This window comes from Furipterus horrens, unplaced genomic scaffold (genome assembly GCF_987537825.1).
Source record: "Furipterus horrens unplaced genomic scaffold, mFurHor1.1.pri manual_scaffold_4, whole genome shotgun sequence".
Lineage (NCBI taxonomy): Eukaryota > Metazoa > Chordata > Mammalia > Chiroptera > Furipteridae > Furipterus > Furipterus horrens.
This window is the reverse complement of record NW_028327174.1, coordinates 96,058,987-96,077,801: the sequence shown is the minus strand read 5'-3', so window position 1 is coordinate 96,077,801 and position 18,815 is coordinate 96,058,987. Positions and strand designations below refer to the sequence as shown.

General features: G+C 47.6%; 1 protein-coding gene and 1 non-coding gene across 2 annotated transcripts in view; one reads left to right on the top strand and one right to left on the bottom strand.

Moving 5' to 3' along the window:
• The window catches only part of ERC1 (ELKS/RAB6-interacting/CAST family member 1), a 520,356-nt gene extending 512,245 nt beyond the window's left edge, over positions 1 to 8,111 (top strand). The window contains exon 19 of the mRNA XM_090273801.1: positions 2,758 to 8,111. Within this exon, the coding sequence (XP_090129927.1) occupies positions 2,758 to 2,895 (138 nt within the window). The 3' untranslated portion in view covers positions 2,896 to 8,111. The remainder of the gene's footprint in view (positions 1 to 2,757) is intronic.
• On the bottom strand, positions 629 to 735 carry LOC150012481 (U6 spliceosomal RNA). The gene has a single exon (XR_016510858.1). It is a non-coding gene; the product is annotated as a U6 spliceosomal RNA (small nuclear RNA).
• Positions 8,112 to 18,815: the final 10,704 nt, after the last annotated feature.

Genomic DNA, 18,815 nt, shown 5'->3' with positions numbered 1-18,815 from the left:
CCTTTCCTATATTGTTCTTTTTTTTTAATAAATAATTAATTTTTTAACAATAAAAAATAACAATTCCCCCCCCCCCAGACTTAAGACCCTTTATAATCTTATAAAGGACAATGGGTGAAGGTCTCAAGCTCCTCTAGATGCTTCAAGCTGGACGTGGTCGTCGTCCTACCTACCCTTGGGTCCAGAAATCCCTAATAAGAGTGGGGGTGTGGAGGGGAGGGTGGCCTTTCCACATGGGGAAGGATCGTGCAGACTCCAGGTCAGTTGGCTGTCCCCGGACAACGGCGTGCTTGGTTTAACAGGCTGGCATCCTTGTTGTATTCTGGGGGCAACACATTTGGCAACAGGGTTAAAAGACATCATTCAATCCATAACCACTAGATGACAAAAGGCAGGGATTAATTTTTCAATGTCCCACATTAGGGAAAAAAGGGGCCTCTTTGGAAAAAGGTGTGCCAGGTACATCTCACCTGTCCAAAACCCTTTTGCCCATTATACTTAGTTTGGGCTGAGGGAAATATTTTAGGTTTTACCCCTCTCAGACCTCTGGGCCCTTTCTGTCCAAGCCATTAGGATAGAAAAGAGAAACCAGTTTTAAAGTGAAGCCCACAGACCACCCCATTCTTCAAAAAATATGGAACAGTTCACGAATTTGTGTGTCATCCTTGCGCAGGGACCATGCTAATCTTCTCTGTATTGTTCCAATTTTAGTATATGTGCTGCTGGAGCGAGCACCATTTTGTAGTTTCTTGAGATGTGAAGTTATGTTGTTTATTTGAATTTTTTTTTTTCTTAATGTAGGCATTTATCTCTATGACCTTCCCTCTTAGAACTGGTTTTGCTGCATCCTATAAATTTTGGTGTATTATACAATATTTCAATTTTCATTTGTCTCAGGGTACTTTATTTCTTTTTTGATTTCTTCTTTGACCACTTGTATGCTGTTTAACCTCCCCTATTTGTGCATATTTCAGTTTATTTCTTCTAATTGATTTCTAGTTTCATACCATTGTGATCAGAATAGATGCTTGATGATATTTATGTTTTCTTAAATTTATTAACACTTGTTTTGTGTTATAACATATGATCTGTCCTGGAGAGTATTCCATATGCACTTGAGAAGGATATGTATTCACACTGTAATTTTTAAATTTAGATCTTCAGCCAGTTTGAGGTTTATGTTTATGTACGGTATGAGCAGGAATCTAAATACAGCTAGGTCCACACAGCTTAAAGTAGTCATTGATTTCTAATGCCTTCTGATCATATTCTAAATCCCATTGATCAAATTTTATCAATATAATACTTCTAACTAATTAACTTTTATGGTATGTTTTATAGCCTGATGGAGCAAGTCCCCATATCATTTTTCCTTCTTTGAAATATTTTTTGCCTCTTCTTCAGCTTCTGGCCCCAGTCTGTCTCTTCAGCTTCGTTTCCTATCATTCTCCACCCAGTCCCCTTACCTTAGGCTCCAACCATTTTGAATGTCTCACTCTTCCCGAGATCTGTGCCATGCCCTTCCATAGCTCCGTGTGTCTGCACTTGTTTTATCTGCTGAAAGCCTCTTCTGTCTTTGATCTTCCAGACAAACTCCTATTCTGCTCTCAAGATCCAAATCATATGCCGCCTTTGGTAACATCTTCTTGGATTCCTCCAGGATGAGAGCATCCTTCTTACGTCTTCACTGTAGCATACGTTCATGCCTTGGTTACAGCCCTTACCATGCTGGGTTGTAATCATCAGTTTATATGTTTGTCTCTTTTATTAACCTGAATAGATCTTGAAGGCACGAACTAAAGACAGGCCCTTAATAAATGCTGGTTTAATACTTGAAGGAATGTCTAAGAGAGTGTTTAAAACAATAAGAAGTTAGAAATATACTTAGTCCTAAACAAACAGAAGAATACCTCATGTCTAAATTAACAGGCCTGAGGTAGGGTAGTCTAATGCACAGAATCAAAGTGGTACACAGAAATAGGGGGAGTCTTTTAAATCATCATTTTTCCTAGGTCAAGGACCATTATGCAAGATGAAGATCCTATCTGGGTTCATCCGTGCAGCTGTGTGGTCTTGTGGCACAGTGGAGAGAGCACGGCCCCCGGAACGAGAGGACTGGGATGGGAGTCCCAGCTCTGCGCATGACTGTATCCCTTTTACACTTTCCTGGTTGTTCACTTAGGGGCAGGAAGACCTCACATAGAAAGTGTCTCTTTTGTCATTCCCTTTTCTTTAGCTTTGCTCGGGTATAATTGACAAAAGTGTGATGTATTTAAAGTGTACAACATGATGACTTGATATACATGCACATTGTGAAAGGATTCCTACTAGCAAGTTAACACATTCATCATCTCACAGTTCCTTTTTTTCTTAATGATAATACTTAAAGTATACTCTCTCAGCACATTGCAGTTATATAGTACAGCATAGTCAGACCATATTCACCTTATATCTGAAAGTTTGTGCCCTTTCAGCAGCCTCTCCCCGTTTTCCCCACTTCCCAGCCCCCTGGCAACTACCAATCTACTCTGATTTTATGAGTTTGACTCTTCCCTTTTTTTTTTTTGTTTCCAGATTTTACATATTTAGTGATATCTTGCAGCATTTGTCTTTCTCTGCCTGGCTTACTTCACTTAGCATAATGCCCTCCAGGTTCATCCATGTTGTTGCAAATGTCATTTCTTTATTGATAAATAATTATTCTTAACTCAGTGCAAATAGGATTGACCTGAAATCTATCTCTCCTTTCCCTTTCAGCTTCAAAAGGAGTTAGAAAAGGTTGAGCGGGACAATGCAGAGCTGCAGGAGTTTGCCAATGCCATTCTCCAGCAGATAGCAGACCACTGCCCCGACATCCTGGAGCAGGTGGTCAATGCATTGGAAGAGTCATCCTGACCCTGCTTCGTGAGAGTGGTGAGCCCAGCAGCCCAGCAGAGTGAACCCAGGAGCCAAGAAAGAAGAACCGCAAGGCACAGGCACCCAGAAACTTCTTGGCACCATTCAAACACTACAAGCTCTGTCCTCCCTTGGTTAGTCCTTCAAGTGTGACTCCAGCACCTTTCTACGTCTGCCTTTCTACTTGGGATGTTTTCTCTACACTTAACTTTGTTTGATGTCCTGGGTAGATAGGTGGCCAAGTCTCCATGAAGAACTGCCATCTAGTCATCAACAGTGAAGAACTCTGGAAGCTGGTGGCTCTGCCCTCACGAGGGACATGAGGAGGGAGCCTCTCAGCTTCAGTCCTCGATGTGAGAACTAAATCTGGAATCTGCTGGGGTTCAGCTTCCCCATGGACAAGAGAGCTGAGTGTCCTAATATCACAACAGGTGCTTTCTCCTAACAGGCTGTTAAAAATCTCAGAAAGATATTATTAGAAAAAGAGGGGAAAGAGAGAACAGGGACAAAGAGAAAACCAACTCTTCTTTTCACTGCCTCTGTGTTTACTTCTCATCTGCAATGTTCCATGCAGGGGGGCTGCCAGCGGGCCTCCCTGTGGCTCCATGATCACTAGTGCCCAGCCCCGTCTGTCTCACTTAGCCACGCTCTTCTCAGCCGGGTGACAAGAGGACGGTGCAGACAGTTCTCCCTTAGTCCCTCTTGTGTAATACCATTGGCCTTTTACTTAGTTTGGCAGATCATGCGTCTCTAATGGAAAGAGAAGCGGGGTTTGACATGAGGACTGTCATCCCCAGCTCTGCTTCTGTCGAGCATTCCTCAGGGCCAGGCTGGCTTCACCTGAGCTTCTCTCTCGTCAGCCCCCTGAGTCCCCAGAAAATGCCTCTGCCTTCCCAGCACTGTGCTCGAAGCTCTTGCAGCCCAGCAGTCACTGCACTGGACGACCCACCTTCTGCCCTTACAGCCTTACTCACGACTCGCACTCCTAGAACCTTGTCCTCGCTCATTGCCCGGAAACTCCTTCTAGCACAAATGAATGTTTCTCATCCCACACACATTCCTTCCTCCATCCTTTCATTCAAAGGATCATGAAATGCCTACTGTTAGGTACTCACCCTTGAAAAACAGTGAGGGAGAGGTGTAAAGGATTCTGCGAGACATATCTGCTAAGTCAAAGCAGTAAAAGGCACACCCTTACCATCCCCCATCTTAATAGAGGTATCTTTTTCCAGAGAAATCTTTCACAAACAGCATTTCTCATTTCTCACTATAATGGAATTGCTGAGTTTGGGGGCTGGGGGCTGAGTCACCTACTTGCCTGCAGGATCCCATTTGGTGATGCAGGATTTTTGTTTACTGTTGTTACCCTGAGAGAGTATACTGTTCAGGGGCCTGTGACAGTGGGCAGTGTTTCTGTAACGTACCTTTGTGCTCCTCGTGGGACTTGGCCAGCTCCGTGTCACAGATCAGAAAATTAACCCCAAAGTCGCAAACCCACGTAACGTCTTGGCATTTTGAAGGGCAGTTTTTCTAAGCATGGACAGTGGCGGTTAAAAATAATCAGGCACCAAGGAACAGACCACTTAACCAAAATCTAGGCCTCTGATCACCTCTGCGGCCAGACACCCACCAGACACTCACATCCTCTGACAAGAGTTGCTGGGCTAAGTGTCCTTGTCTTGCATTTTCTCCTTTGCCCTTTCCCAGTTACTCACCCAAAGAATCTGATGCTCCCCGTAAAGTCATCACAGCCATCAGTTCAGTACCTTCCCACCAGCAAGCCTTGACTGCCTCATTAACTTATATGGTCAGCTCTCCAGCCGCCCTGACTCCCTGCTATAAAACAATCTCTCCCTGTGAGAAGCTGTAGAGTGTTCCTTATCAAAGGTTTAAATGGCCTCTGCTCGTAAACTTACCAAGATGCTCCCTGATAGCAAGGCTGGCCAGAGTGGGGGTGCAGGGGTTAGATATTACGTGGTGGTCATTTGTGGTCAATTACCTCAATTCCATTTATTTATTGCACTGCCTGTAAATCATGTAGATAGCCCCCAGTATTTTATGGCTGGATTATTAGAATCTCACTTTAAATACCGTAACGCAAAGAACTGGGGTATGATAGCACCCTTCACGGGCCTGGCAGTGGCTGGCTCTTGTCTGGCTGGCCTGGGCTCAGTCAGGTCTCCCTCTGGGTCGCACTAATTCGGCCTTTACCATCAAATAGAGTACCTACTGCTCTTGCCCACGTGTTGCGTGACTCACTGCACCTTCCTCCTTCCCCTTCTCATTTCAACCCTTCCTATTGTTCTCCCTCTAAAACCTTATGGAGTCCCCTGGACAAGTGCTGATGAGAAGAAAATTTCTGGGGAAGACATCAACTCTCGGGTCTCTATGAACCATAGCAGGGAATCTCATTCATTCTTCCTAGTATGTGGGGACTGTTCGATCCTAGATGAAAATAGGCTCTGGCTAAAGCTTAATGGTGAATATGCCCTGCGTTTATATTAGAGGGCCAAAGTCAATAGAGTTTCTAGCATTTAGAGTATCTTACTGAGTTTTTAGCTCGTTCACTGAGCCAGCATTTATTCAATGCACAATTCCCATCACACAAGGACTTGTTTTGTGACCTTCTTGTTGTATTCAGTTTCACAAGGTCACTCCTGTCAAAGGTCTGGAGCCTTGAAAACTCACTGCAGGTTGCCTGTGCAGTTCACTAAACTCATTTGTTCCATTGGCAAGTCTAGTTTCCCCTTAACACCTAAAGATCTGTACTCCAAATGAAGATCATCCTAAAGGGGACAAGAAGAAGAGTGGGTGAAATCCAACCTTGAGCGCATGACTAAAGAAAGACCATGTGACTGTCATCTGTTCATATACCTCTACCCCAGGTACTCATTGAGCTCTTGATGAAGCATCTGAATTGAAATTTACAAGGATACCATTTGAAATAGAAAAGACTTTAAATGGGTTTTAACACATTAAGAAATATGAGTGGGAATCCCAAAATTCATCTCAATTCTAACCTTTGACCTTCTATAAAGAAGATCTAAGTTCTTTTTTCTCTTTCTTACACTTGGGCTTTAAAAATACTAATAAGGCAGACTGGACCCAAGATCACCTTTGGTGTCAATAATGGCACTTTCTGTCAATGAAAGTGGTTTTCCATGAGGAGCTCGTTAGCTCACCCATCCTCAGAATGAGAGAGAGAGAAAAGGAAGAGACGTCATCACAGAGTTTTAGTCACCTGGGAAACAGACCCTTCCCCTGTCGATGGCCAAGACTGGCATTTGGATTTGCTGCTAGAGAGCCCCCCTGACCCCAGAGCCATCCTGCCCTCCTGTTTGACCCAGTTGCTTAAGTATAAGCCCATTGGCTACCCCCAGGGTCTTTGAGGAAAGAGCAAATCAAGGAATATCTCACACATAGAATGTGACCCTCACATGACACTAAGTCTTGGTGGGCCCTGTGTCTGCCTCCCCAGCCTCGCCTCCCCACCTGCAAAAGTTCAGGACCGTGGGAAAGGAGATGAGAAGAGGGAAGGTGCAGGCAGCTCACCGCCCTTTGCAGAGCCTGCAAGGCCGCCTATCCATCCATCACTGCCAGTCCCTGGGTTTCTCAGGACAGTGACTTGGACCATTTAAAGAAATGTTTTAAAAGAATCTAGAGTTTTCCCCCATGTGAATTAAGGGAATACTTGGGCAAGAAAGAAAAAAAAAAAAATACAAGGAAATCCTTCTGAACAAAATGGCTGTCTTTACTTACTCTTTTTAAACAAAAACTGTTTCCAAACTTTTTAGTGTCAAAACTGTAACCAAATGTCTGCTGACTTTTTCCCAATGTATTAGCGAGTGCTGTGACCCTAATGTAGGTATTTCTCTTCCTGACTGTTGGAGGAGAGGCGGCTTTCGGGACTGACCTGGGGGCAAACGGATTATGTCCCACGCTGCCTCTCTTCTGTTTCTCTGCTTGTCGATATTGTCTGTGTGATTCAGAGAATTTGGGCAGTTACATTGTGTCCATTGTTGAGATTATTAAGATATTAAAAAGTAGTTGTAGAACTGAAAAATTAAAGAGCTGTGTTTAAAAAAATGCAAACCAATATCATATTAAAGGAATTCAAGCTATGGGGCAGCCCAGCCTCTCCCCTTCTCCCAAGTTGGCTCAAGTGGCCACTGGGCTGGCTGCTTGGGAAGCATGAGGACCACAGTCCAGGTGGGCGACCTCCTGGCTGGACACCAGCTGCTGAGAAAAGGAATGGGGATCTGGGACTCAGAGTCCCAGTTGTGCCAGCATTTCCTGTACCTCCTCAGGACCTCTGAGTAGAGATTTCAGTTTGTGACCCCATAGCCACTGTCACCCCCACATTGGCCCCAGCTCAGTGTGCCTAATACTGTGTGGTGACCTGAGCTGACGCTGAAGCCCCACCCCTGGCAGCAGCCCTGCGGAGGCCACAGAACCTCCTTCCTGCCCATTTGGTGCTATATCATCCAGTGACCATCCAGTATGGACCACGCACTGGCCAGCCAGAGTCTGTAGTCTCGGGAATGAATTACACTCAGATCTCAGTTCCTTTTGGCTTCAGTCCTAGATTCTTCCCCTTTAAGATTTTTAGCCCCCAGCTCTTCCGGGCTCAGGCTGTCTCTCTTGGCCCCTGAGGTGCCATGTTCAGAAAAGGATGTGAACCCTGCCGAAGCCAGAGGACAGGGCCCTGGGCCTTGTTTCCACACCACACCAGTATTGTATCATCCTCCAGTGCAGCTAGGCCCTCCTGCGGGCAGCACACCAGCTGTTCTGGCCAGCCTACCCCTGCAGGACTGGCCCCGGACCTGCCCGCACACCAGGATGTCCAGGGGGGAAACTTGGGGCCTCCCAGGGACTCCCACCCCTCTGCTTTGGAAAAGAAGTGCTGCACTTTAGCGAGGGGCACTGGGCACTGACTCCTCGTAGCTTGAGTTCCTTTTGATGACAGTAGCAGCCGCAATGGTGGTGTCTGTGAGGCAAATGCACCCGCTGCCTTCCCGTGTGTGTGTGTGTGTGTGTGTGTGTGTGTGTGTGTGTGTGTGTGTGGCATGGCCGGAGTCATGTTACTGACAGGATAATGACACTACAAAGAAATTGTGTTATAGTCAACTTTGCCTTGATAATTATTGTAAACACTTTGTTCATTTTTTCTTTTTTATTCACAAACTAAATCCATCGGGAAATTATGAATTTAAAAATTGTGTGCTGTGTTTTTCTTTTGAGTCTCATCCAGTCTGATTGTTCAAATGAGATATGTCCTCAAATGCTAGAAAAGCAGGGACAGACCAGCGACCCCCAAGAGCTCAACTCCAGTGGTCAGCACTGAGAACCAGGGGTTCCAGTCCCTAAGGGGGGCAGAGGAGTTGACGGCACACTCCGCCGTGACAGGCCTGGCTGGGTGATCTCAGGAAGAAGAGGAAGCCTCCTTTAAGTTCCCACCTCAACTCGGGATTGGCAGCCCCCTTAACTACCTCTGAAAGTCAACTTCCACCTCCCTCTTTCCTTCCTTACACCCTAGACCCTGATTTCTGATCACTGTGCTCCAGAGCTTAGAGCAAGCGCCTGCCCACTGAGGGGTCATGCTCAGATAGAGCAGTGGGGAGGGTTGCAGCTGAGAGGGTTTTATTCAGAACTGGGATTTGAGCTTCACTGGGTGTACTCATGTCCTGATGTTTCAACTGCGATGTGTGAGCTGTATCAGTCAACAGAAGTGCGGGTACCAACAGTGAAAGGGAGCCAAGAGGACCTGTGCTTCAAAAATTCCCAACCTTGGTATTTGTCTTGGGCCTGGTGCTCAGTAGGAACTTATTCCGGGCCCTGGCCTGGTAGCTAAGCTTATAGCATCAATCCAACACGCCAAGTTTGTGGGTTCCATCCCCCATCAGGGCACATACAAGAATCAACCAAATGAATGCATAAATAAGTGGGACAGCAAGTCGATGTCTCATCCTCTCTTAAAAAAAAAATAACATTTTCCTTAAATTTATTCTGGGGAATTTCTTTCATGAGAATTTGTTTCCTGCCCAGATTCACTTATGTGTCAACCCGAAAAAAGCACCAACCTGCTTGCTGCACTCCCTTCCCTCCCTGGTAAATTCTGTTGCCCACTGTGCATTAGCATTTAGCTAGAGCATCAGAGTCCCTAGCAGGCTCTCCAGGTGAGTGCCAGGCTCCACCCTACCTCACCTTCTACAGCCAGAGTCCACCAGTAGGGGGGCATCTGCAAGACAGGGCCATTCTCAGGACTGAGACCTGGTACTGCTCATCATCTCTTCACAAGGCAGGATCCATTTTACCAGCAGAACATGCTATACTCCACACTACAAAATAATCACAGTCACACACAGACGTGTCCACAGAAAGCTGTCAGAGTCCCCTGGTCAGCTGTTCGCAGGGTTTTCCATTAATCTTTTCCACTGTTTATTTATTCACTCTGTGGTCTACCAGCACTCAACTGCAGACAAATGGATGCAGAAACCATGAGGTTCAAGGAAAATGTGAGAGGAGAACTTGACGTTGAGAATTCCATTCATTAATGTGATTCTTTTTCTCTGAATTGGGAAAAAGACGTTATTTGATTTTTGAGGTGGAATATCTCAAGCTAGCTCAAAGTGGGTTAAGAATTAGTTTGAACCCTGGCTGGTGTGTGTCAGTGGGTTGAGAGCCAGCCTACAAACCAAAGGGTTGCATGTTCGATTCCCAGTCAGGACACATGCCTGGGTTGCAGGGCAGGTCTCCAGTGCAAGAGACAGCTAGCTGATACATGTTTCTCTTGCACATCTCTCACACAAGGATGTTTCTCCCTCTCTTTTTCCATCCCTTCCCCTCTCTCTAAAAATAAATAAAATCTTTTTAAAAAAAATTAGTTTGACCCTGGGGTGAGGGAGCAATCTGAGGAAACTGGTTTGAGATCCATGAGCTTTTCCAGACATCCTGGGAAGAGCCCTGGGCTCACACCCTGGAGCCCTTGGCTGCCCTTGACCTCTCAGCCTCTCTTTAACCTTTCCCTCTGTAAAATGATGCCGCATCACAGCTCACAAGCCACAAGCCATAGGATAATATAGAACTATGTTTTTCCTTTTTGGAAGTTCTTTTAAGAGTATAAAGCATAGAATTGCAATTTGCTTTAAAATTATCCGATATGTGTGTTTGGGAGGGAGCAAGGAGCAGGAAACAAAAAGGCTGACCATGAATCAATAATGATTGATGGTGGTCACTGGATACACGGGGTTCATTATACTATTCTCTATTTCTGTGTGTGTTTGAAGTTTTCCTAAGTTACTTATTCACATCCTTCAATTGTACTTGCTCAGTCATCACACATAAACCTTTCCCTCCTCCCAGTCCCAGATCTGAGTACCCCACATTCACAAACTGCCACCACAGCATTCTCAGTAGTCATACCCCTGTGTTTTAGGGAGTGGGCATACAAATAATAGCTGCATGTGTCAAGTTCAGTACTCAACATTGCTCATGTCTTACCTTCATGGCAATTGTAGAAGATCGGTCCTGTTATCCCCATCTTATGGGTGAGGCACAAGAGGCTGAACACCTTTCCCAAGGTCACACAGCTTGGAAGTGGTAGGGCTGGAATTAAGTCCCACCTATCTGCAAAGCATGTGCTCTTCAAGCCACCGCTGCAGCCACTTCTCTCAGGGAGCTTACATCCAGTGGAGGAAACTCATCCTGATAAAATGTGGTGTGGGAGACAGAAGAACAGGCCATGCCCATCACAGGCCTTCAAGTTTGACCCTTAAAGATGAACTGAGTTTTTCCAGCAAAGAAGTTCAAGGATGAAGGGACAGAAAAGACAGCCTGAGCAAAGACAGGGAGGTAGGAAAGGACATGGGATGTTGGGATAGCAAGCAGTCCAGTGTTGGTGCATCAAATACTGCGTGGCTTTGGAGCATGAAGGAGATGACGTAACTTTGAAGGAGGGTGGATGGGCCCATATTGTGAGAGGTCTCTATGGCTTTGGACAGGAGGGCAGCGTGGGAGAGAGACATTACCCACACTGCCAATGACCAACCCCAGCCACCACACAAGGCTAGTAAAAAATAAAAATAAATTAGTTAAATAATAGTGCCAGGGCATGGCAGCCCTGGAAAGCCCCCCACCTTGCTGCTCCTGAGGGCTGCTGGCCTGGAGCTGTCAAGGGAAGTTGCCGGACATCACACAGCCAGGAAGTGATGGATCTGGGCTTCAACCCTGGGTGGATCTATTCCAAACTTTCCTTCCACTAGCTCACAACACCATCAAAGGCTAAAAGCCAGGCCGGAAGCTGATGTGTGATCTGGGACACCGGGGAGACTTCTGCCAGCCTTGGAGGGTTTGCAGCATCAAGGCCAGGTGGTGGCTGGGGGTCTCAGAGGAGAGAGGGAAAGAATGAGCCTGGCTGGTTCAGTGGCATAGATGTGAGTCACACCAGGGGTTTGTGCTCTGTTAAGCTCTGGGCACCATTTATCCCCCAGGAATCCGAAGATGAAGCACTGTGAATGTTCTCGCCTTTTCCGGGTCCTTGGTAGGAAAAGAATGAGGCTTGAAGATTTGGTAATTCCACGTCAGCCCTCCCATCCACAGAGACCGTTTCTTTGCTATTTTGTCTGGGGAAGAAGTTACTCTTCCATAAACGGTGGTTCACAAGGTGACAGGGATGTTCACAGCCTCTTGATGATCTTCCTGCAAAACCAACATTCTGTTTTCCTTCCAACTGCTCCATGACAGAGCACTGACATCCTTCTTTCCCTTCCTGAATCAACACTTTCCCCCCTTCCATGCGCAGTCCCCTCAGCCTTGCTCGTGAGCATGAAGAACTGAGCCAGGTTCCATTTAAGAGGGAGAATTGGACATGTGAGGAAAAACTCCATCAAATGTCTGCAGAGTTTCCATGCCAAAAAACCGTCTCTGGCCTCTGACGGGATTCACACTCGAGAGGTAATTCCAGTTTGGTTCATCTTCAACTTGAATTTTTTTTTTTTGTTATGATTCTGTTCTTAAAGGTTGTCAGAAATGAGGCTTCAGAGGGCATCTGGTTGCAATCTGAACTTGGACTTGTGTGCAATTTTTAATGGGTTGGTGTCCCTGGGCTCCTCCCTGTGCGTCTGTGCTGAGAACACACCCAGGCACGAGAACTGCCCTGGGATGGCGCCCCTCCTACAGCAGCAGGGCCACGCTGAGGTATGCAGTAAACCCAAGGGGACAAGGCAGCACCTTGCAAATGCAGGGCAGACTCCAGGGTGAATAGGGGACTGGAGGGTTTTCTGCATCCAGTTTTTGTTATAAGTATTGATGTTAGCACAACCCTGCAACTTTTAGGAGTCATCTGACTCTTTAGAGAAGAAGAAAATTCTAGAAGCCAGTCAGCCTTTCTCATCAGCTGGCTCATCACTGGATGTCCCCACATTGCTATCTCCCCACAGGACACTCCACCTTGTGGGGCTGTGAGGTCTTAGGGTGCCTGTCTCCAGGCTCCAATGGCTCCTTGCCCAGCGACAGCCAGTCTCTGTGAGGGCTGCAGGGGTGTTGGGGAACAGGATGCTTATCCTGCTGAATGGGCAGAGAACCAGCTTCTCCATTTCAGGGCAATGTAGGGCTTGGGCTGTGGCAACCTTGGCCTTGAACCTGAAGGCATGTGGGCCAGGACTTGAAAGACCTGGTATTTAGTGAAGGGAACCGCGATGGTGCCAGGAAGCTTCAGGCCCCAGGGGGCACCTGGGGGCACCTGCAGCTGTCTGTCCCAGTGTGTGTGGGTCAGCTCTCGCTGGGCAGCGCCCACTGTTTGCGGGCTAGGATTGTCCCTGTGGCCTGTGAGGGAATCCACATATTGTTTTTCCCAAAGCCTTGAAAATGGGACCATCCCTTTCACTGCACTCTGACCAGTGCCTCTCCAAGGACTACTCCCTGCAGTTGGACATCCTGCCTGAACATAGGCATTGTCTACATGCAGGAAAATGGAGGCCCAGAGGGGAAGTCTCCTGTGGTGGAATGGCTGCCTCTTCTCTCGGCCCCTTTCCCAGGCTCCCTTCAGGCCCTCCTGGCGCAGGCTGGGAGCTTTGTCTCCAGGCCTGAGCTGCAGTCCCTTCCCCCAGGGGAGCCAGGTGCCAGCACTCATATTGCTTCTGCTTTAGGAGGAAAGAAACTCAGATGCCAATGTGTCTGCCTCATCAGCTTGGGCCATGTTACCCTCCTGCAGGGATGGGCTCTTGAATGTGGGCTTTGTCTGCCCTGCCTGTTAGTCACTGTGACAAAAGAGACCCAGGGAGCCTGGAGAACGATGGGGATACTTGAGCCAGGATGTCACATGGTGGAGTTCAGGCCACAGCGCACAAACCCACCCTGGTTCCAATACCCCGGAGCCCTTCTACAAAGACTAAAACTTGCAAAAGTCACCCAAGGTGTCCCCATTCAACCCCAGAAGTGAGAGGACACTTTGATCTCCATTTCCTCCCCCCAGTCCCCGTGGTCTGCTCTTCTTCTGCCTGTCTCCTGAGGGCGGGGAACGTATCTGTTACTCCTGGGTCCTCTGCATGCCAGTGGCACATACTCATGCCCATGGTGCGACTCACGCAGTGGTTCAAACTGAATTGCTCCCTGGTCGGCTTCCCACGAGCTTGGTATTCCAGGAAACTGCACAGCTGGCCCAGTTTCAGCCTGTGTCACTGGAACTGTATCTGTCCTTAATGTATTCGCACAGACATCTGTTATGAACCAAACCTCCCCTGTGGGCAGGACAGGTCAGAGCAAGCCTGCTCTGGACAACGTGATGTCACGGGTCCCTCCGACTGCCTCTCCAGTGCAAACAACTGCAAAGGAATCAGGTAGAGCTTGACCTGAGAGCCTCAGGCTCCTGTTTGATGATATACCAGGACCTGTACACCTCTTCTCTGTGCCGAACTCCGCTGGGCTCCTGTGGTGTCCTTGAACTCTTATTTCCTCCCAGTGGCTCCTTCCTTACCTCATTGACCTTAGTGAGTTAGTGACAATGCTGAATGTAAGGCAGATATTTGTTCCTCAGAGGAAAAGCTTCATGCAGAAGGGCTCATTTGATGTTTTGGGGACTTGCCAGGGACTGAAATGCAGCCAGTGCTTTTAAAGGTTCCTCCTTTCCTTCTGAGTGTGTGTGCGTGTGTGTGTGAGCGCGCGCACATACAGCCACACAACCTAACTCTGTGTTAATACACATGCACACAGGCTTTGGCCAAGTGGGAGGGTCCCCATGTTATAAAGGAAATGAGTAAACAACTTCAACATTTTTGTTTTCCTCTGAGACTTGCAAAGAAGGTGTTAAGAGCACAAGATTTAAATCATAAAATTTATTAAAAGCCGAACAGCCCAATGTGTAACTCTTGCCAACTTGGACAGTCTTTGGGGTAAAGCTACGCTGAGCTAATCCAGAAGGAATCAAGCGGTGGAAGACACAGGTAGGAGGGGCCACACCGGCCAGTGAAGGGCGGGGCGGGGTGGGGAGAGAGGGGCCCCATGGGCCCTCCCCGCCCCTGATCTCTGACTCAGCCCCTAACCAGTGAAGCCCAGGTAAGGCCTTTAAATTACTGATTCTTTTTTCTACCTTTCTTCATACTATTTTCTTAACAATCAGAGCCTCATTTTTGCCTAAAGGACTCACGGCAAGGTAGGGCAGCGTCTGCTCTGGCAAGTCCCAGAACTGGCCTGAATTGCCCACTGAGTAGGACTTGGGAACAAGCAGAAGAGGAAGCCCCAGTCGCTCACCCGCCAGGCTCCTCTCCATCTCCCTTGAGGATGACCCTCTCCTCCAAAGACTAGTTGCTTCCTTACTGGGGGGCAGGGACCACGCTTAGCATCTCACAAGGCACAGAAATATGAATAAGATCCCTGCTTGGCAAGGAGTTCTGAATCCAGATGAGGAATCAGAACAAAAACCGTGAGTCAACAGTGAGCCACGTAATTCAGGCTGGGGTGAGAAGGTAGGGAACCAGCCAGAAGAGCTTTCCCAGTGCAGAGGGGACCACGCTTCCCTCCCACCCACAGTCAGCTCCAGACCGTCTGTGGAGCTCAGGCACTTCATTCACACCTGACCCGGCTCTGTCCTTGATCTGTTTCTCCTCCTGAGGATATTTCTGCACCACTAGGGTCTCTTGTGATTTTTATGTCATTGAACTTGCAACTGCCTCATCTGCGCTCTCTCACACGAGCTTGCCAAGGACAGGAGCCGGTCTCTGCAGGGCCCTGCAGCACCTGGGACAGGCGGCATTCCACCCGTACCTGCCATAAGCCCTTCATCCCTGAGCTGGCCTTTCTGAGCTCTTTGACCCAAGGGACCCGCTGAGGACATCAAGACGACGATGGTGCCAGGAGGAGAGCAGGGAGCCTCAGGTCACAGGCATGGCGCCATGCTGGTGTCTTTCTGGCTAGTTAGACTGCAATGGCTGAACAAATTCAGGAGACCCACTGGTCTTTCCTGTCTTAGCAAAAGTATTGGTTTTATTATAAGGTGTTAAAAATCAGCCCTGGCAGGGTGGCTCAGTTGGTCAGAGCATTGTTCTGATGCCCCGGGGTTTCGAGTTCAATCCCTGGTCAGGGCACATGCAGGAATCTACCAGTGGGTGTATGGATATAGGTGGAGCAACAAAATTGGTATCTCTCTCTCTCTCCCTCCCTCCCTCCCTAAAATTGATTAATTAGTTAATTAATTTTAAAAATAAGGTGTTAAAAATCATCAGCACAACTCGGGACTGGCTACAACATTCCTACAGTCTCCTCAGTGTAACCTCCTGGGAGTATGAAGGACCTTTACCCAAAATTGCTGAGACCTTCAAAGCTCGGAGACATGGAAGTGGGTCTGGCCAGACTTCATCTAATCCCCTTGGAATAATTTTCCATGTATGTGTGTTTGTAGGAGTGTCTGTAAATAGCGATTAAATATTCTTGACAGGATATGTGTCTGCAAACCAGGGCTTCTATTAAATGTAATGACTTCCTTCTGAAGCTTCTTTGAATTCTCCCTCCTAAGAAAGAGAGGGGAGGCTGGGGTGCAAGCCCTGCGGTGAAGCAAGGACCCGGAGGTGGCTCACAGGCTGCAGGAACTGCTCACATTTGCCTGTACAGCCAGCAGTTGCCATTTGACCAAAGCAAGCCACTGGGCCCCCTGGGGACAGCTCCTCCGACCCCACACCTGTCAAGCCCTTCCCAGCAGCTGCCCTTACTTTCTTTCTCTTGCACTCTCCCCACACCTTGCTTAAGAAGACCCTGCCACAAAAATGTTTTCTTTTCTTCATATGTAGCGATCAGATTAAGATGGGACCAGGACCCGTGCCGGCCTGCAGGCCGGAGCTGCTCAGGCAGGTGCCCGCCAGCGTCGGCGTCAAGGCCCGATCTGTTCCCGGCAGGGCTGGGGAGGAACAGGTCTGGGTCTCCGGGACACAAAACCCCAGCTGTAGGGCTGAGCCAGGCCGGGGGGCAGTGTCCTGACCCAAACTTTATTTATGTTCTGTCTCTCAGCAGCTTTGCTCGGGAGGCCTTTGAGGTTTGCTGACCTGTGTTGGTCTCCAGGTTTGCGTCAGTCCCTGCTGCCTGTGGGCAGCTGTCGTTAGCAGAGCAAGCCCAGGCGCCAGCCCCCACCGCCCCGCCCCCCGCCCCCCACCAGCCGGCTGCTCTTTCTTCACTGCGCACCCCCTTCGAACACAGACGGCTCCTGGTTCGTCACAGCAGCCCACGGTTTGTTGTCATTTTTTCACAGTGGCCCTCTTTGAGTTTTAAAAATGAGAATTAGAAGGGAGTTATTTATATGAATACTTCAACAGGAGGTTATTTATATGAGAACATACAGAATCCTTGATCATCCAGCTGCCGAGTTAAAGGGAAGGAAAGAGCTCTTTATTAGGTGCTTATGATGCATCAGACACTGAGCTAGCCCTTTACATATGTTACTGGGGAGCACTGTCCATGTTTCATACAGATGTTGAATGAGCCCACAGCCCACATCTGTTTTATCATCAGTGTATCCCTGTGCTTAGAAAAGTGGCTGGAGCATTCTTAGGTGTTCAATAAAATGTGATCCATAAATGAATGGGAAGGGAACGGAGGCTCTCAGCAGGATGTCACTGACGTGGTCACACAGCCAGCCACGTGGAAGCCCAGGCCTGCCTGGCCCCAGCCTGGCTCCTCCTCCACTGTCTTCCCCAAATATCCATATCGTCTCTGGATGTAGCTTGTAGGGCTCTGTCAAAGGCTACCCTCAAATGGTGTGGTACCTCCTTAAAAACCTAAACATAGAACTACCATGTGATCTGCAATTCCTCCTTTGTGTATTACCCACAGAATTGAAGGAAAGGTTTCAAAAAGATTTTCATACATCCTTACTAATAGCAGCATTATTCATAGTAGCCAAAAGGTGGAAGGAACCCAAGTGTCTACTGATGGATGAATGGATAAAACAAAATATACATATGGTAGAATATTATTCAGCCTTAAAGAGTAAGGAGGTTCTGGCCCAGACTACAACATGAAAGAAACTTGGGGACGTTCTACTGAGTGATTCAGCCAGACGCAAAAAGCCAAATACTGTATGCTTCCTCTTACAGGAGGTGCAGAGGGCAGGCAAATTCATACAAACAGGTAGCAGAATGGAGGGGCTGGGGGACTGGGAGGTGAAGGTGGTGGTTAACAAGGACAGTTTCAATTTGGGGTGATGAAAGTTTTGGAGATGGTGGTGGTGATGGTTGCACAACATTATGAATGTACTTAATGCCATTGAATTATATATTTAAAAATAGTTAAAATGGTAACTTTTATCTTATATAAATTTTATCACAATAGGAATTAATTTAAAAATAACAAATACAGACAAAATGTAGAATAGAGCTTTTTGGGGGTGATGAAATAGTTTATATGTAGATTGCCATGGTGGTAACACAATGCTGTGAATGCATTTAGTGTCACTGCATTGTATATTTTCAAATAATTAAAATTATAAATATTATGTTAGGTATTTTTTCCACAACTAAAAATTGTTCTTTAATTTGAAGGCTGCTCCCACACCACATCCTTGCAGTCTTGGGCAGTGCTTTGATCATTGTCGCTCCTTAGTCTAGAACCTTTCAGAGGCTGCTTTCAGCCAAAGATAGAGTCTGAGCGCCTCTGCCTGGCCCTGAGGCCTGTCCACCGGCCTGGCTGCTGCCTCCAGGGCCTCCCCCAACCCCCCAGCCCCCAGCTTTTCTAGACCTCCCTGCTCCTTTGCTCAGCCTCAGCTCAGGTTAGGGCTCCTGTCTCCTTGCCCGCCTGCACCCCTTCCCTCCCTGTTGCCCCAAGCTGTCTAGCCACCCTCTTGGCCTCCTTCCATCTGCTCCAGAAGTACACCTGAGGGCATCTTCTATTTTCCAAACTGGAATAGGGCATAGGATGTCGAGCAAACTACCCTTAGGTAGATTTGTTTGGTTTAGAGCAGACACCTCCTGAGAAATTCATTTTCTATTAGAAGTAAAGAAAGGCTGCTTTCTATTAAGGGCATCCTGAGAGAGCAGTGGAGGTGCCCTAACTTCCCCCTCTTACTCTCTAAGGCAGCCAGGTCTATTTTTGAACAAATTTTTATGTTAGAAAACTTTTCCTTATAGATTCATAGATGATTGGAACTGGAAAGTGCCTTTTAAAAAACCCTATCCTGTCTCTTTATTTTAAACAGAATGAGGGCTGGAAATACCAGGCCATGTGGTGAAGATCTCACAGCCCCAGGTCCCTGCTCCCCTACCCACAGCCCCCTCCAGGATGGCACATGGGCCTCTGAGCTGGGACAACCTGGGTCCCGCTGCACCAGACACCAGTGAAGACCTTCCCCCTACAGCCAGTTCTCTCCTGCCCTGGCCCTGACCAGCATCCCCACAGCTAGGGGAACCTGTCTGCCCAGAGGCAGTAAAGAACATGTCTTCCCC